Below are 19,915 nucleotides of genomic sequence, written 5' to 3'. Positions count from 1 at the left end.
AAATAATTTTATTGTGAAAATTCCATACCATTTATATTTAGTAATTTAAAAATGTTATTGGTTGATTAGAGAGCGTTTCGATACTGATTGTACCGATAGTCGTGCGGTGGCGAACATCGGGATGGCGAGCATAGACCCATATGCACAAGGAACGACATACATATATGCGACATATGTACTTAAGATGATTGTAACGTCTATTTCCCTTATGGAGAGCAATAAAATTATTGATTACGTATAAGGTTCGCATGCCTGGGTAATGGGTTGGATAAATGTTAAGCCCTTCGATACGAAGAAAATTAGCAACCTCATACACAATAAGAAGAGGTAGTAAGTATTTTAGTACCATTTAATGGGATCACCGACTCCTTGATCGGGGACGTACTCTCTCAGGGACTCGCCTTTAGTTGCTAGATTATGAAAGGGTAAGAGGGGTACAGTAAATTGCTGTATTTCATTATACTTCATCAGTCTTCTATTAGGTTGTTGGTCATATTGTTGGGAGACAATGTTCTGAAAATTACAATGTTAGAGGTTCTCATACTGTCATACTGTTAGCAGATTGTACTTTATGTATACGTATTTGACATATCTTGCACCTGGCATTCAAATACCACGCGTAACAACAAAAAACACAATACATTTTTTCTCATCTTTATTTCGACGATCTCGGTGGCCTAACAGTACCTTTTGGTGAAATTACAGGCACATGGGACTTGTCAACTTATGTCTCAGGGTGACGGGCGTAGTGGCAGTGCGCCTCAGACCTTTGCGATTCAAAGCTCTGAGTGGCACTGCAATTGTTATGGTCAGGCGTGTATCTTACCATCAGGCGCACGACTTGTTCGTCCCATTATTTGACATTATAAAAAAGTACCTTGGGCGCTGGATGAAATAGTACTGAGGTCGATTCTCGGTAGGACCAAATTGGGAAGGAAACGAATTTATGCAAACTGGTTCCGGTATGGGTGTTCTGGGAAGTGTTCCAGAACACAGTATAATATTTCAATTGTTAATTCGACACTTCCTCTATTTATTGAACATACCATCCGTTACTGCAGGCTGGTCGAGCTCCGGGTGCTTATATGGCTATAATTATGGCACCATGATCCGCAGGCTCGTTATACCTTCAATTCATTATTGAGTAGCATAGCCAAACTCTGGACATTTAAAGGCTACATCTAATATAACTTATAAATTAACTTTTTTGTGTAAGTAATTTTCCTCATTACCAGTGTGGGAATGTTCTCAGTATTTGCAGTCATATTCTGCATTTGTCCTCTATTAATAAGATTTTGAATCACTTTCAGCTGTTCCCTCGATCTCGACTTCAGATTGTTTATTATCTGATAGGAAAATTCGTTAAGGCATATTAATTATATGGTTAACAAAGAACCGAACTGGTGGTCAACCATGAATGTACCTTAATTTGTTCTTCATCTTCTTTGTCCACGTAAGGGGTCAAAGTGGAATAAGGAAGGTCGCCTTTTTTGGCTTCAAACTTCAGTAAAGACCCCTCGAAACGTTTACGGGCATCTTGTTCTGTTATAATGTTGTCGTCCAATCTTCGACCCGATGAACTGTCTGAGGTATGACACAAAAATTTTAATTAATTACTCAAACAAGACAACCATATTCTGTGTATAACATGAGATTCTATGCGTACATTGTATGACATTAGTGGAGCGCACCCTACAGGCTAAAAAGCTTTGATATCCGGGTTCATTAAACGGATTTTTATTAAATTTTTTTTTTAAATTAAAAGAGATAGTATTATTTGATCCTCAAAGATTTAGTTGATCTATTGTAAACGTGTACTTTTAAATAAACGATATTTTTTAGTATGATATTATGTATTTAATTGTTCCGTTTATATTAGTTATATTATATATATAAAATATATATAAAAGCAAAACGTGCTTTAATAAAATTATTCAATAATTTAGTATACGTACCTGCCTTAAGGCTGGAACAGGTGCCAAATTGATAAATTAAGCTCTTTTTAAATTAAATTCCTGATAATAATAATAGTCGAACAATCACAAAAAAATATATGATTGCTAGTAGTCCTTAAATAATTGCTCGTATTGAGCAAAATTATAATTTATTAAGCACATTTCTACGAAATAAAATTTAAAGATACGCCTTCAAATTGAATAAAAAGCAATTTCTCGTAGCCCGCGAGGGCTACGTATGAGGCTTGTGACTTTAAATGTAGGAAAGAGTTCGTCAGTCGGTTGGTAATTACTTTGGTTTCAATGGTGATGTTTTTCGTTAGGTTTATTTGGGTGGGTGGGAGTCAGGTAGTTGGTATAATCGCGTCAAGACGTAACCTTTTATACTTCAAAATAAACTACTCGTATATTAATAGTGGCGAAGATTCAGTAAAGTCAATTTTTATGGCGGCCATCTTGGATTTGCCATTTTGGAAAATCGAAATTAGTATGGCGGCCATTTTGTTTTTCGAATTTTAAATTTTTTTCACTTCCGGTAGAAACTGCCCAGGTTGTGGATGAACATTTGTTTGGAGACTTTGAGCCAAGACGTATACATTGGCCAGGCAGCTGTGGTCTTACCTGATGCGGAGCATATTTTGAAGGTTTCGATACTTTTTCATATTCACTAAGTCCGTCCGACTATAATTACTCTACATCATTTCTACCTACCCGCCTGTATTCTGGGAGAAAAATGACGCCAAAGAGCAGACAATTTACATGTATGGCGGCCATCTTGGAAAATGGCGGAATCAAAATTCTAACCCCAGATTTGTAACCTAGGTCCCCATACACGTCCGCATGCCAAATTTCGGCCGGATTGGACCACCTTTTTTTCGGGCCGCCATTTTGAGTCGGCCATCTTGAAAAAAATTTGTCACCGCCAGTTGACCCCCGCCGCCCTATGACATTTGGTCGAGCACCCCCCACCTACCTCTTGTAGTTTTCGAGATATAACGCTCTGCAATTTGTATGGCGGCCATCTTGTTTTTACGAATTTCGAATTTTTTTCACTTCCGGTAGAAACTGACCAGCGTGGCGGCCATTTTTAGTAAGAACATATTTCCGGTAGGTCTTATACTTTAGCCGCGCGCGTAGGCTTTTACCTGATGCAGTCCACATTTTGAAGATTTCGAATTTTTCTACGAGTCTAGTACATTATTTTTACCCACCGGCACTCCTTCTGGGAGAACAATTATGTCAGTATCTAGTTAGATCAGTGGTAATCGAGCTATATAGAGTATAATAATTTGACTTTGTTTTTATATTTTAGATTTTATAAATTAGTTATTTCGTTATATTTACATTGAATCTTTTTTAATAACCCATGCTTCAATCAGAAAATAGTACTCCAACTTCAATTAAACTACTTGTTCTTGCTATTTCGATTTTGACGCTTTTTAATGTTAACAATTTAGTTAATAAAGTACTTAATTCAATGTATATTTATTTAACGCCGCGCAAAGTATATATCGTTATACTGTACTGTGTACTTCATATTTTTGGCATTTCCATCAGTTAAAACCAAATTAGTCGTATTGGTCGTAATCACTTTGATCATTGTACGTTTGTTAAATGTATTTAAAATATAGCGAATAATATGTATATATATATATATATATATATATATATATATATTAGTTTTAATTTGACTACTCTTTTCTACTTCTCCTTTATAGTCAAAAATAGTAGTATTAGTTGTTAATTGATAGGATGTAACGATCGAATCATTGCATTATTTACCTAATACTTTCAATATTTATGCTATTACGATTTTGACCCTAAAATAATAGGGGTTAAAGTATGAAATTGCCGATTTGTACTGAAAATCTAAATTGTTTATTTTTTAAATTTTTAACAAATTTATTTAATCAAAATAGTTGACATTATTATATAGACATTGCTGCCATCTAATGGGAAGGTTATTAATGCCTTTGCGATAGAACTCCGACGATCTAGACTGCACAAACTGTGTGAAAGCATTTTGTACTGCCTCCTGGGAAGAAAACTTCTTGTCACGTAGATAATTGTCCAAATCACGAAAAAAATGGTAGTCCGTTGGAGCAAGGTCTGGTGAATACGGAGGATGACGAATGGTTTCTAACTGCAGTTCCTGAAGGGTCAAAATGGTTTCTCGTGCTGTGTGAGGTCTCGCGTTGTCGTGGAGCAATAATGGTGAAGATCGATCCATGAGTCGGGGCTGTTTTACTGCTAGTTTTGTCAACATGGTTCGGAGTTCGGCACAATAGACATCTGCCGTTATTGCTTGACCAGATCGGAGAAAACTATAGTGAATAACACCATGCTGAGACCACCAAACAGTTACCATTACCTTTTTATTGGTAAGTTTTGCTTTAGGACACTGTTGTGGCATTTAACCTGCGGTCAGCCATTGCATTTTTCTTTTCCGGTTATCATAAAGAATCCACTTTTCATCACATGTTAAAATTCGATCCAATATTCCTTCATTTCTGTACCGGTTCAACAAGGCAACACAAGTTTCAACACGCGTTTCTTTCTGCAGATCAGTCAAATCATGAGGCACCCATTTTTCGTATTTTTTTATTTTATTGATTTGACGCAAGTGAGTCAATATTGTGGATAAGGTAACGTTAAACCATGCCGCTAATTCCTGGGTAGTTTGACTAGGATCGGCTTCCACTATCTCTCTTAATTCATCGTTATTCACCTGTGTGGGCGGTCTTCCTCGTGCCTCGTTCTTTAAGTCGAAATTTCCATCACGAAAGCGTTTAAACCAAAATCGCACGGTGCGTTCATTAGTAGACCCCTCTCCAAACGCAGCATTGATATTGCGGGCTGTTTATGCCGCGTTAGTTCCGCGTCGGAACTCGTATTCAAAAATCACTCGAATTTTCGCAGTATCCATCTTTCTTGTCTAAATTGAATAACAAAAACAATTGAAAGTCGATATTCAAATGTTTCAAATTAAAAAAAAAATCACAGAAACCATTTGAAAAAAGTTTCATTCGAAAACCTCAAACCATGAAGATTCTATGAAAATTCAAAGAACCTATTGCAATAAAACGGCAATTTCATACTTTAACCCCTAATATTTAGTTTAGTATATATATTCAGTCCAATTATATATACATATATATGTATATAATTGGACTTACATAAAACCGGGTTTTTAATTCGGTGTAAAGATGTACATATATATATATATATTTAAGCTTTATAAGTTTTTTCGGTTTACTGCATATACAAGAAAAGTTTCATCTTAACAATCCGCTAAGTTAAATAAACGCTATCGCCCTTCACCTCCGTGAGGGGAAACACTAGAGTCGAGTGGCAGTATTTCACTACGGCTCCGTATTTTCTTAGCTTAGCTTTGCATGTAGCTACGTGAGCTAAAGTGAGCTCAGTTAGCTTAGTTCGCATAGTTTGTTGCTTGCAGCTATGTGAGCTAAAACTTGGCTTAGCTTCAGAGCCCAAAAAGAAAATGAGCGAAAAAGTAGAAACATGTACAGAAATGTGAATAAAGAAAAACAAAAAAGACTGTTGTGTTTCGGTAGTGAATTTACATTTTGCTTACGTGAGGTGTTTCGCTTCCACATGGAAGCATACGGCGAACGCTTATGGAGTGGAATTCCCTGAACGCCATAACTTGGGCCTTTTCAAAGTGAACAGGCTTTATTTAGGTTTGCATGTTCCATCACCGACCTCATCGTCACTTTCCATCAAGATGGAGGTAAATTGCGTACTTATTTTTTTTTATAAAAAAAAAAAGATATGGTTATTTCAAAGACATTTTTAATAAATGAGTAATATTGTATAATATTCATAACACCTTCGTAATAAGCAATTAAAAGAAGGAATAAAACGATTTGGATAAAATAATCTATAATAATAATCTATTTATAACCTATAATTCATAATTTATCGATAAAATGTATAATCATTGAACATCAGTATTTTATACGTCTTGTAGTGAGTTTCTTTTATGATACCAAGTGAAGGGACGAACAAAGGTCTGGTGGGAAGCGACACGCTTGTCCATATCAGTCGCAGTGCCATTTAGACCTTTAAATTACAAAAATGTGAGGCGCATTGCCACTGCGCCCGTCTTCTTTAATCCTTACCTTTAATTAAAACTCTTTCACAAGGAGAACCTATTTCAAGAAGACTTAAATAAATTTTATGAATATTGCTCTATAAATTTTCTAAAGTTAAATATTGGTAAATGTCACTCAATTAACTTTTCTCGCAAGAAAAGATCCATTAGTTATGATTATAAATTTAATAATACCACAATAGACAGAGTGACCGAGGTGAGAGACCTGGGCGTATGCCTCGATAGTGAACTGAACTTTGCTTCGCATATTGATCAGGCTGCAGCCAAGGCTTATAAAATGCTGGGTTTTGTTTTTCGACAGTGCAAAGACTTCAAGAATGTCAATACATATATTATATTGTATAACTCCCTGGTCCGAAGTCATTTAGAATATGCTTCGACAGCATGGAACCCTCATTATGCCAAGCATATAGACCAGGTAGAAAGTATTCAGAATAAGTTTTTAAGAAGACTAAGATATAGGTTTAAGGGCTCTATGCCCCAGTTTCAGTCGTTAGAATTAAGACGCGAACACAGAGATCAAATGTTTCTGTTTAAGATTATAAATGGCATCGCTGATTCTCCTTTCTTAATGAGTCGTATTTCATTCAAATGTCCTAGGGTTAATACTCGCTCCAACACAACATTGTTTTTCGTACCTATTTGCAGTACTAACTACGCTGGGAATAGGTTTCTAATCAGAGCATGTAAATCTTATAATGATCGTTACCACCACATCGATATATTTACCTGTAAACTAAATTGTTTTTGTCAAATTTAAAAAAAGTAGATTTTAGTTAATAAATTAAGTAATTATTTCTTTTCTGCAATAGTTGTCTCAATTTTTTAAAACTTGTTTAGAGCTTTGTCATTTGGTTAGGCCGTTGTTTACAGAATTTTGTCATTGTGTAGTAGATTAAGTGCTTTCGGCCTTCACTTTGTGAATTATTTATCATTGGAAACAAAATTTGGCTAAATTTAATATTTAATAGGTAAACAAAACATTTATGTAATATGTAAGCTGTATGTTTCTTTCTTTAAATAAATAAATAAAATTTGAGGATATTTTCGATTTTCATGGAATCCCTTCATCAAATTCTGACTTGTCACCAAGGGTCCACTACGAGAGTACACATTTTGAAACAAAAAAATAGTTTTCAAAATCGGTGCACAATTGACGGAGATATCTGAAAATATACATAAAATATACATACTGCCGAACATATAACCTCCTCCTATTTTGTTGAGTCGGTTAAAAGCAGTTGCCTTGTTATTTGAGCATAAAGTACTTGAATCTAGGCGCAATATTTACATATAAAATACATTAGGAGAGTTACGATCATATATTTTAATTTACATAGTTAAAAAAACTACAGGTCGTCGTTATTACACAACATAGCTTAAAAAAAGAATAAGTGATATTAACGACTGCTGAATTAGTAAGCTTAATATTTCGCATTTAGTGAAGTAAACTACGTTAAGTAATTATGTTTCAAGAGTACATTGTTTGGTATTATTAAAATTTATAAATAAAAACAAAGAAGACTTTACTTCAATATAATATGCATTATTATACTCGTATATATATTTTTTTTGACAAATAAAAATCGTTTTAATATAATATCTAAAGAAGATTAAATTTTAAGCGCGTTAATAACAAAGTACAGATTCCTTTTATATTATTTGAACTGAATGTTGAAATTGACGTTTTTTCGAAGTTGGTATAAATTTTTTTTATAAAATTCTTAAATTCGCTTGTATATCATTGACATTTTCGTTCGTTTAATTTCAATCGGTTAAGTCTAGTTGGTCGTCCACGGCGCACTAATGCTGCCAGTATAATATGAACTTCTGAGACAGACACGATACAATGCGGGATTTTTTTAGGTTAGAATTTTTTTACGAAATTTCTTGTAAATTCTTTCTTCCTTATAATTATTAATACAAAGATCGAACACTCAGAAAAATTCCTTCGATCCGACCGGATTCGAACCGACGTCTTCTAGCTTACCGTGCCAGACGCTATACCAACTAAGCCACGGAACGAACCAGCGGACCTCAGGATTTTTGTATGTGCTTGCGTCGTGTCTTTGTATTTAGTTTTTCAATGACTTTTTAGTCGTAGTGCCATCTATGAGAAATCTATGAAAGATTTATCACCCAGTTAGTACCTTTACAGCTACCAGTCCTGGCGAGAGTAAGAGCTGTAATTTAAATTTTTATTGAATTGATTTTCAACTATTTTTTTTGAAATTACTCCATAGTTTGTTATAATTATTAATACATAGATCTCACTAAAAAAAAAAAATCCTTCGATTCTTCCTTCGTCTTTTTAGCGTATCGATGGCATACACTGTAATGCATGCCATCGTATCGTGAAATGGTTGTTGTCCAGGGTGACGAACAGGAGAGGAAAGATAAATCGTGCGGGGATTGCACCCCGCACGAAAGAGAATTACGTCCCACCCCAAAGTATCTATTGACGAAACCTAGTGCTTACCTTTCAGGTTATAAGTTTATGCTCGTTTTTTTAAATATCTCTTTTTATTGAATAAGGACTGGTTTTACAAAAATCGGTTAAGTTGTTGTCGTTTTATAGCGTCATTAAATAGTGAATGTCTTTGTTGTATTGTAAATTTACGCAATTCGTCTAAAATATGTATACACAAACCGAGACAATTGTTTTTCCGAGCAAAAATGTAGCTACTGTAAAAGACAGCTTTTAATTATCGTGGTGGGTCATAACAACTCATAACGCAGAAGTTACTGCGTCGTAAGTCACAGAATATAACCGTAAGGTTCTGAAATGCAACATTGTGTGGATGTTCACTGCGTGATATAACTTGCGAATTTATAAAGAGATTGTCGTAAGTATAATTAATTAGCTTGTTCGTGAATAAACTCGATCTCGATGATAAATTTTGTACTTGTATTTTTTTTATTGCCCTGTTTTTTACCATATTTGGGGAAGGGCACGTTGATTTGGGCCCGATTAAGAATAAGATATTAATTTTATATGTAACATTTAACGTAACGAATCTCTTTGTCAATATTTTCGTTTTGTAAACAATTGACAGTTTATAGGTAGTAGCAATGTAATGTTAAGACAATGACGAACCTTGAGAACCCAGCATAGGCGCGTTTTGATGTAGCCAATACTATAAATATAAAAGTTCAAACGGATCATCATGTGATAGCCGTAACAATCCTACTTCATTTCTTATTCATGTTACGATGTAGCAGAGTGTTATGTGGAAGGTTACGCGTTTTATTACGATTCGTAGTTACTTTGCCGGAAATTGTGGAAATGCGTGAAAGGAAACATTTTAATAATGTATAGATAGGTCAGGGACAATGAAACAACAGTGTGGTTAATACTAGACATTTAACTGTAACGCGTCGGTTTCCTTATGAAATATGGATATTGGTCTGTATTTAGTTCAACTTGAGCGTCAGTCCATCGAGAGCTGAATCATATAGAAAGAAGGTATAAACAAGCTTTTTAGCGTAGAGGAAAGTTCTGAATCCGTTGTGTAGAGAACACGCCTGTTGTTTTGGCAACATTAATCTGACCCTGTTTGTGAGAGTTTTCAGGCTCATTTGCAATAATGTCACAATCGCCTTCCGTTTACCCTCGGATTACCCGGATTTCTTCGCTGTTGGTACGGGTATCTGTCTATCTTTTACTTGTACTTAATTCCAGGGCGTAAAGATTCCAGGTTCTTGGGACGTGTTCAGAACTCATTCAGAGGCGAACAAACAGGCGCGTCAACATCGGAGACAACTCGAGTGTATAGTGGATAATTTTCTTCAAAATTAAATGGGACCGCTATGGAGGTACCCTCTTTCCAACAAAAAAAGAATCATCAAATCGGTTCACAATTATCGAAGTTATCGCGTAACATACACACAAAAAAAACATACAGTCGAATTGAAAACCTCCTCCTTTTTTGAAGTCGGTTAAAAATTTTCTTGAAAAAGGGAACAAAGTCGAGAAGCATATGTACTCTCCCACCTTTAATATTACTTAATAATGCTGAAAAACCTGTGAAAAACAATAAAATGAAAATTAGGTACTAGTTGGGTGCTACACTAAAATAATAATAATATCTCAATATTTCATCGCTTGAATATTCTCAGTCATAACAACTGACTAATTTCGTAGTTGAATAAGACAAATGAATTGAACATAGCTTCTATACTCGTATATACAACCACTTCGTAACGTAATCAGCTTAAGGTCAGAGAGAGGGATCATAAAATAAACAAGTAAGTGAAAGATACATTGGTTTGTGTTGTAGATGGTTTAATGTATATTAGGTTTGGGCCGTACTTGTTAGCATTGCCTCTGCATTGCCTAATATAAAACAGGTGTTGTATATGGCATATTATAGGTACATTTCATTACCGGAGCGCAATACTGTGGCCGTGTTGTTTAATATCCGCGATACATGCATGCGCGAGCGTAAACATTTTGCCACATGCTGTCGCGTGCGAACACATGTGAATGTATTCCGAAGCTTGCTTCGAGGTAGAACAGTAGCGGGCTATAGCATGCCAGAATAATAAATAATATACAGTAGTCAAAATATGATTATAACTCTGCAATCAACGAATGCTAAACATACTTAGAATGCTAACTTTACTACGCTTTGACTACTACAGTATTATATTTGACGGCCTCAGTGGCTGGCACACCGGTTTTTATGGTGTCGCCATCTCTGAGGTCCCGGGTTCGATCCCCGGCCGGGTCAGTGTAGAAACTAACTTTTCTATATTGTCTCGGGTCTGGGTGTTTGTAGTACCGTTGTTGTTTCCGATTTCCATAACACAAGTGCTTTAGCTACTTACTTTGGGATCAGAGCAACGTCTGTGATGTTATTTGATATTTTATTGATTATCATAGTAATAAGACAAAAATGGTACTCTCATACAAATCTAGCAGCGTGGTTTGTATGTGTGCACGCCCGCTACGTGCTGCATACGGACGGACACACACATCGCATAACAATAAAAGGTGTGTGAGATGACCAGCGCTATATACGCTATATACATAGCATAATCTCCCAATGGTGCGTCCGTATGTGGCACGTGGCTGCGCGCACGCCTTCAAGTCACGCTGCTACGTTTGTATGGATTTACCATAATTGTCTTATCAAAATAAGGTATTATTTTACGGTAATTAAAAATATTTCAAGTATTCAGTTATAACGACGTTTTCATCTAAATTATCAGCCCTACTTACAAAATCAAAGTAAATATAACGCTTAATATAGTTTAAATATTTTACTATGGAGTCGTCAACGTCGTAAGTATGTATTTTTAAAATTTTTGGATTTTTTTATGGGGTATAATCGACGGCTCACATAAAATAAACAAGAAATGTAGGTGCATAAAATCAGACTGTGAATTTTTCCCTTTAACGTTCCTGATTGAGTACGCCAAATCCTTAGAGGCTTTAACGACGTAAATCAGATATAATTTTAATATACGGTGAAGAGCAAACAACGGCCCTTAATCCATCACACTGGCTTATTGAGAGTTCAAGACTCTCATATTTGCGTGAATTTAGTGCTGTTTTCGTAAATCTGTGACGTAACTATACATATCTGCACCCAATATTATTATATTCTATTAATAATTCTTTATAGTTATTAAGGAAGTGGCGGTACACAATAAATTAGTTACCGCGACCATCACACCTCGGTTAAACGTTGGGCACCGCGCATCTATGACAGGATGCGAAAACTCCCAGGCAGCCTCATTAGGAGTAGCGTCTCATAGATTCTTATCCATATAGAGCGCTTACTATCCACTCCGACGCAATCCGCGTATCAATTATGTGCTTACGTTTTGTCGCCTTTAACGCACATTATAAATTTCAACCGAGTTTCGAAACTGCCTCCGTGGCCACGCAAAGCAGGCAGACCAGCATGGTAGCTATGGCTTAAATGTATTTCTCTCATGAGTTTGGGTATAATTTGTAGTTGTCAATATGTGTTTCATGGCACCCGCGATACAGGGTTACTCTAGTGTGAGTTTATGAGTGTGTGCATCAAAAAAATTCGAAGACACGATATTAGTGCATAGCTCTATTAACATCGAGTTTAATTTAAACATCAAAGTAACATTGAGCCTACTAAATATGAACATATATGGATCCAGTACATTTAAAATACACATGTATGAACTATATCTCTTATTATCATAATCCATAAAACAAATGAGAGGTTCAGAAACTTTTTTGTCCCGTAGACAACGTGTTGAATTTTTCTGTCTTGGGTAAACTCCCTGCTTTTCTGAAATTGAAATTTTACGAATTTTTCAACTTTAAACGTGTTTCATCCAGATGACAAAGTGCTTAATCCAAGATATAGATCCATATCTTCATCGCATTTCATAAATAAAATGTTTACTTCGTAAGTAATTTATATGTCTATTATAAAAAACTTATTGTGTAAATATGTACATGGTTAGTATTCGTGTTACGTGGATTTATATTTCGATACCTCACACGTAAGTTGTTGTAAGTCAAAATAAATTTTGTGCTTTTGAACTTATATATATCCTTTTTTATGTAAATTATAACTTCCATATTTAAAAGTAGAAAATCACATAGTGTTATGTTTACTTTCAAACATGGTACCTATAATATACACAAAAGAAAGTTTATAATATTTATGTTAAAAATAAAAAAATGGTATTTTTTTGACTTATAACAAATTACGGGGAAGGTATCGATTTATGGAAAGTCCTAAATTTTTGTTACGATCTGTCTAAAACAGATCTCTCTCGTGGGCCCTTTTTTTATTTTTTGCTGTCATGGTCCCCTTTGCAAGTTTGAGTCGATACCTGGAAATCAGTATAGAATACTTAATAGATAATCGATTGAAACTTATATAAATACTTATATAAATGTATATTGGTACTCAAGGCTACAGTTTCGGTTATACATTTTAAGCGCAAGCGGACATACTGCGCCATTAGTGGTGGTAGCTGGCTGTATAAATAAGGATCGGGTGCTAACGATGAGTAAGCAAGACAAATGATACTAAGCGAGTTCATTAAACCTATTACACAATATTAGTTACTTACCAAGAATACCAGTAATACGACTCAAAATATATCAAAAAAGGTGCCAAAAATAAATACGGTAGAATTGTGTTACAAAAAATGGGTACACATAAAAATAATCATTATCAAGCCATTACGTCCCACTGCTAGGCGATGGTTTAGGTCGAAATCCGCCACGCCGGCCCAATGTGAGTTGGGAACTGCACACATTTTCCAAGGGTTGTGAACCTTCTTCGACATGTAGGTTTTCTTCACAGAAATGCTCATGGTAAGTTTCGGTGGTGCGAGTCTTATGTGAACTATATCTATGTATCGGACTCACTCACGTAGACGTCACTATAAAATGTGCAAAACAACCACATTAATTACCTGTAGCAGCCTTTGGTTCGCTATACTGATCGTAACAAGACTAGTTCTTTTTACGATATCAAGTGGCGCGACGAACAAGTCGTTTACCACCAGGCGGTAAGTGACATGCCTGTCTCCGACTCAGACACTCAGAGTTTTAATTTGCAAAGATCTGAGGGGCGCTGCCACTGCGCCCGTCACCTTGAGATATAAGTTGACAAGTCCCATGTGCCTTACTTTCACCAGCACCTTCACTTTTCTAAACCGGAACGTAGTAATGATCACATTACCGCTTGACGATAGAAATAGGTAAGGTACTAAGTAGGTAAGGTAATAAGTACTTCCCTGGATGAAGTCTTTCACATAGAACTCTACTACAACTATAAAGTAAAGAAATTCCATTACATCCGATTTACATAGATCGTGTATTTTATAAATATATTATAAACAGACATCATATTTAAAAACGATATTGTCAAGGATTCCCATATCTCCATATTTTATAGGTTTCCATCAATATCACTTTGTCGTCTTACAATATGAATCCGTACGATTTAAAAATATCCGCGCATCGCTATCCAATATCCGAACATGATCCGTTTTGGTAAAATATAAGATTATTCGTATACCACTAATACAAGAAATACATATTTGTAAATTGTTTTATTTAGTTGTTGTTTTGTTTTTATGTATGTATTTATGAGTCCAAATCGATGTTAATACTCGTCATGTAATCTGCACAGGTTGCATGCTCGTGTAATATGTTATCGATTATTTTCGAGGTATAAAACTCTAAAAATGCCTATTCGTAGATTCAAATTTGCTCAAGCATTGTTTTAAAAAATGGAAGAAACTAAGCCAAGCAATTGAACTCTAGCTTATTTTCAAAAATAGAAACCGCGTCTCGCTAGCAACTGCTGTGTTTGCTTAGGCAATCAGGGAGTTGTGTACTTGACCCCAAAAATCGTAAATACACAGTTTGTCTCGTTAGAGCACGACGTCGTCGTAGCCTACTTACCCATTTAGCATAATGACTATATTTCTGTATAGGAAATGAAACTATTTTTCCGGATTTAAATTGCGTATATTTGTTTTTTAAAAACAAATATACTATATATAATACTATATATAAATATAATATTAAATCGCGTATATTTGTTTTTTCAACCAAAAAAAGGTTTGTTTGAAAAAACAAATATACGCGATTTAAATCCGGACAAAATAGTTTCGTTTCCTATGTGTAATAATCGCGAAAACCTAAGAACTCGATATATATTTAGATATATATAAAACTCACTTTCTAGTTACTAATAAAGTTTTATAAGAAGGATAAGTCCTCAAATAATATTAACGGATTTCCATATATAGAAACAAACGTGAATTGCTGAGCATGGAGAGATTCATAAAATCACATACTTACGCAAAACATCTTTAATGAACAAGATAAAAAAGAAAACAAATGTGTAGATCAAGTTTTTAATAGCAATAGAGCACATTATGAAAGAGTTCGTTCAAGGAAGTATTGCTACTATGCCTATTTCTGCTGCCAAATATAATAAAAGCACTTTCACAGTATTTAACAATATGATCGACAATAGATGGGTATCAGAATTATTACAACACTATTCAACTTAGCAAGATATGGCTGATCAATCATTTGCTCGCTCGAGCTGCCCTGACCACCAAATGATCAAAAACAATATCCGTCTGATCTCTTAAAACCTCGCACCAACGCGAATTTTGGCCTAACCCAACCAAAAACTTACCAAAGTTGCCACTTTCTTCGTATAACATTCTCTATTTTTTTATTTTTTTTTATTAATGAGGTTTATTTATTACAAGTAATAATTTTAAAGGGTAAGAGTGCTGGTGAAATTATAGGTAAGTACATGGGACTTCACAACTTTTTGCCTGAGAGCGACGGGCTCAGTGGCAGTGTCCCTCAGATATTAGCGATATAAAGCTATGAGTGGCACTGCAACTGCTATGCATAGGCGTGTCCTATTACCAACAGGCGAACGTCTTGTTCGCCCTGTTACTTGATATCACAAAAAATATACATCATAGAGTAATGGGAAGTTATGTACAAAGAGTTCCTCGCCAGTTAGGTGACGTGTCAAAGCGGCTTTTGGTTAACTGCCTGTTTTCTTTTAAATTTATTTATTTAAAAATGCTTTATCACATGAAAGTCATAAAAATAATACGAACTACACGAAACATTAATTTTCTCAAACATGCTCGGAAATATTTGCATTACTTTCAAAAAACAAATACGGATACTTTGTCATATAAGGACCGTGCGACTTCTTTCCGGCCAAGGCCTGCTTACTTTGCAGGCCTTGGTAGGTATGAAAATCCAATACTGTCTGCTTAATGTATGAACTATACAAAAGGCAAAAGAACATTTCATACAGCCAACTGCCAAGTGTTTGTAACTGTGAGAATTAAAAATACCTACCTGTACCGCTTACTTTTTAAAAAAGAAAAAGCGGGAAAATATTCTAAAGCGCTTCGGTATTTTTTTCTGTTTTTTTTTTTTTTTTCATTAATGGACATTGACTTACAAATAAAATGGATCTTAATATAATATTAGGTAAATGTCAAATATTACTTTTAATATTAATTATATTTTTTTTACTTTTCTATTGAACATTCTTCTCTTTAGTTTTTTATTATTTCCTCCATTGACTTATGATTTCCTCACATTGTTTGAGAAAAACTTTATACAAGCCTCGGCGGGAACGGCGATTGCTTGACTCGTATACAATGATGACTCGCATTGTGACAAGGCCTCTGTGGCATTTAACTATTTCTCGTCCAGCAATCCCTTACTTCCCGGCCTCTGCAATAATGCACACATTCGCGCACACTCATGGTCCACACTAGGGAAACTCTGTATACCACGTTACGTTACGTTATATATATAACGTAAGATATAATGATACTAATAAATAATATAAATACTAATAATATAATATAAATGGCCCGGGAATCGAACTATATAATAGGCCCGGGAATCGAACGCGGGATGTCTGCGTGGCAGTCCAGGGTGGTAAACTTTAGGCCACGAAGGCAGTTAAAGCTAATATGTGCGAAATGTATAAGGGAAGTAAGCTCAAAGCGGCCAAAGAAAACAAAGCGGCTATGCTCGATTACTGAGTCATTTAAAATGTTATAGATTCCTTTATGCAAGGCAGCATAGCCTTCCACCCCGCACTCCCCGCGACCGTCGCTTGGCACCTACCCTGTTGTAGGAACTCGCGCGCGCACTCTTGTGCTGAACATTTTAATTAATTCCGTTCATTTCAATTTGATCAAACCTTACTTTCTTTGTATATTATTGCTATGATTATACTGTTTTCATCTATCTAGCAGTATTTTTGTAATATTTGGTTATAGGTATCGTTACATTTGTAGGTTTGGATTTACGTTTCAAAATAAAATGATCAAAAAGGCAAAGCTGCTCGAGTAAAGCGGTTACCTAGCCGCTATATGAATAGGAAATGTATAAATAGCAAAGTTATTTCTTGTAGATGGTGAACAATTATAAACGGAAGACAACATAAGCATCGCGAGACGAGGCGTCAATGGCGTGTGCTATAAAAGTATTCAAAGAAAATAAGGCTTTTAAAAATCCAAAAATAAAAAAAATATTTTAATTTGCTTATTTATTTTACTAGTCACGTCTAAAGAATTAGCAGGATATCCTGCGGGTGGTTTCCGTATATACTTAATGTTTAGTGAAGATGTCTTCGTGTAGTGTGTAAGGCAAAACAAATTCTCATTCCTCCAAGAACCTGAGTACGCCCATGTTTACGTGCTTACGTGCCGCTTTGCCCTGTGTTTTTGGGTACGGTTTAGTTAATTGGCTACTTGTGATCTTGTTTGTGAATTCATATGACATTGGCTTTCACGTTACAAAATTACATTAAATTACTACGTCAGTTACTGTCAAAACCGTGACTAATACCCATTGTCTTACTGGTTTTAATTTGGCTTAATGTTAAGGCATCCGCTTTGTGCTACCTTCCCCTATGTGAAATTTTATAAGTGCTATTTAAGCATAAAAATTATTTTATGCTTAATATTCGATAGCTATCGACTAATTTCATTCGTAGATTCTTTAAATCTCTCCTGAAAAAAATGTCATTTTGTAGATATGGCCTTATTACACCAAGGATCCGACTCACGAAAGCATTAAACATAATCTTACTTTACACTCATGAACATAAATATTTACATAGGTGCCTCTATCGCGCGTGACAACTCCGATCAATACCGCATCGTCACACTGCACTACACGAGAAAAATCCGCGGGTTACAGGACCGACCTACTATGAGCACCTACCTGCCGACCTAAAAAATTAATGTTGTGAGGAAACGTTCAGGTGCAGACTGAAGATCCTTTTATTGGAAAATTCCCTTTACTCAGTAACAAACTACACTGAAAGTACTTAATACATAATTATATTATTATAGTTATTAATGAATTTGACAATTACCGTATTATTTATTATACTTTAAATATTATATTTATTGGATAATAAGAATCCATATTTCTCGTATACACTTGACATTGTTAGTTTAATTCAATTATTTATTAGTTTGATTAATTGTGTTGATTTGTATATGTATATTATTGTGTACCTATCTATGACTTACTATTATATAATTATTTCTTCATTATTTTGTAAACTGAGGTTCACTTTTCGAAGAGTAGTGTAAAATTATATGTAATTGTATTTGTATAAAATTTGTAATCGTTGAGAGAAATAAACTAAATATGTTTGAACATAAACAATGATATCTAGAATGATCTAATAATCTTTTATTAAAGGTACGTTTTGTCGCAAAAGGCACATCCAATGGTTGACTCTGTTTATACTACAACACGTGACAAAAAGTCTGAACAATCATTGCCACCGTTTGCAATTCTTATCAGGAAATTGATGTCACAACGTTCTCGTGGCGGTAGTAAATGGCACCTAATACATATTGCTCATATCCCTTTAGAAATAGATTAGTTTTGCTTTCCAGTAGTACTTAGCTAATCTGCCGTGAAAATATAATTAACATACAAAAACATAATTCTTTCGTAATCAACTTTTCTGCTAACGTAAAACTTTACTTAACCAACAACAAACTTTCCCATTGTTTGAACAAAATTAAATTTAAACCTCAATAATAAGGAACAAATTTTGCCAAGAGACTAACGTATTTAGAAACCAATTTGCGGTAATGAAATCAAAACACAGCGACCGGAGGGTGGGTCCTCAGTGCGACGTCGGCTACAGACGAAGGTTACAAAGTTTTGATAAGCAATGAGTATTTTTCATTATGTCAGTTGCACCGGCAGCGCTATTGTTATTACGATGTCACGGCTATTGTCTTCAGGGTTCACGATAGATATCGGGCTAGCAACAAGTTATTTTAGTAGTTTCACTTCCATCGTGGGTTATAAGGTGGTGGAAGTGAAGGTCTCAAATAGATCTTTTGTTATGAGCATTTATTTTAACCTAGTTTGTGCCTATTGACATTACAATAATTGGATAATGTCGGTAACTTTAGTCTGTTATATAAATTAAATATTCACGGAAACTTAAGAATATCTGGTATGTTTAAGCGTAGTAAAAATAACTATTACGACACTACTAAATAAGTAAAAAAGCAATCTAACAGTGCGTCTAAAATCGTTTGGTTACTACGATGTATTTGAGTATCAATAAGATGTAAATAATATAACCTTACAAGAGTTAAAGACATGCAAATACATAATCTATTTATACAAAAGTCGATTGTTTGGAATAAGTTACTTCGTCCTTGTCCTTAGTATCGACTCGAGGTAAGTCGACGTAAATAGTCCAGTCGATATCGGTAGCTACAATTTGTGACCAGTTGAAGGACGCCCATCTACTACCCTGCTTTTTTTATCTTGCCATTTACTTATTGATTTATGAGTAAGATATTGGTATAACATACATGTAATGATAGAGTATTTTCATAAACTTTCCGTGGCGGTCTCAAAACGCCATCCAATATTACAGCACAGAGTTTCTGTGTGTTACGAACTGAATATAGACTTTTCGCAATCGTTTTGTTTCTTTGCTTTTTGTTGCCGCCAAGCCATTGAATAATTACCAGAGTATAGAGCTTTTATTGAGTACACAAGGCAGTGTCTACGCTCTGCCAAAAAATATGATACTTCCAAATATTGTTATTGCTTGTCAAGTATGTACCAACAAATTGGTTCGTGATTACCCTTTGTATTGTAATTTGATAAAATGACTGTTACACAAACAATTTTGCACTGTTGATGAGTTATGAAATTTATATAGTAGATAATATTTATCGGTTATGTTGAAAATAAATTAAAATCCTAATACACACATCAAAAGTGTCTAGGGATCAAGTACGTTTAAGAGTA

The 19,915-nt window shown here is 34.9% G+C and overlaps 1 protein-coding gene across 1 annotated transcript in view; it reads right to left on the bottom strand.

Annotated features, from left to right (window-relative positions):
* Positions 1-339: 339 nt before the first annotated feature.
* The window catches only part of LOC113235929, an 88,568-nt gene continuing 68,992 nt past the window's right edge, over positions 340-19,915 (bottom strand). The window contains exons 2-4 of the mRNA XM_026471849.1: positions 1,424-1,584; positions 1,233-1,346; positions 340-513 (exon numbers count right to left, since the gene is read on the bottom strand). Of these exons, the coding sequence (XP_026327634.1) occupies positions 340-513; positions 1,233-1,346; positions 1,424-1,584 (449 nt within the window). The remainder of the gene's footprint in view (positions 514-1,232; positions 1,347-1,423; positions 1,585-19,915) is intronic.

Source organism: Hyposmocoma kahamanoa, unplaced genomic scaffold (assembly GCF_003589595.1).
Source record: "Hyposmocoma kahamanoa isolate Upper Pololo Valley unplaced genomic scaffold, ASM358959v1 88, whole genome shotgun sequence".
Classification (NCBI taxonomy): Eukaryota; Metazoa; Arthropoda; class Insecta; order Lepidoptera; family Cosmopterigidae; genus Hyposmocoma; species Hyposmocoma kahamanoa.
The sequence above is the reverse complement of the archived record's forward strand: the minus strand, read 5'-3'. Positions and strand labels throughout refer to the sequence as shown.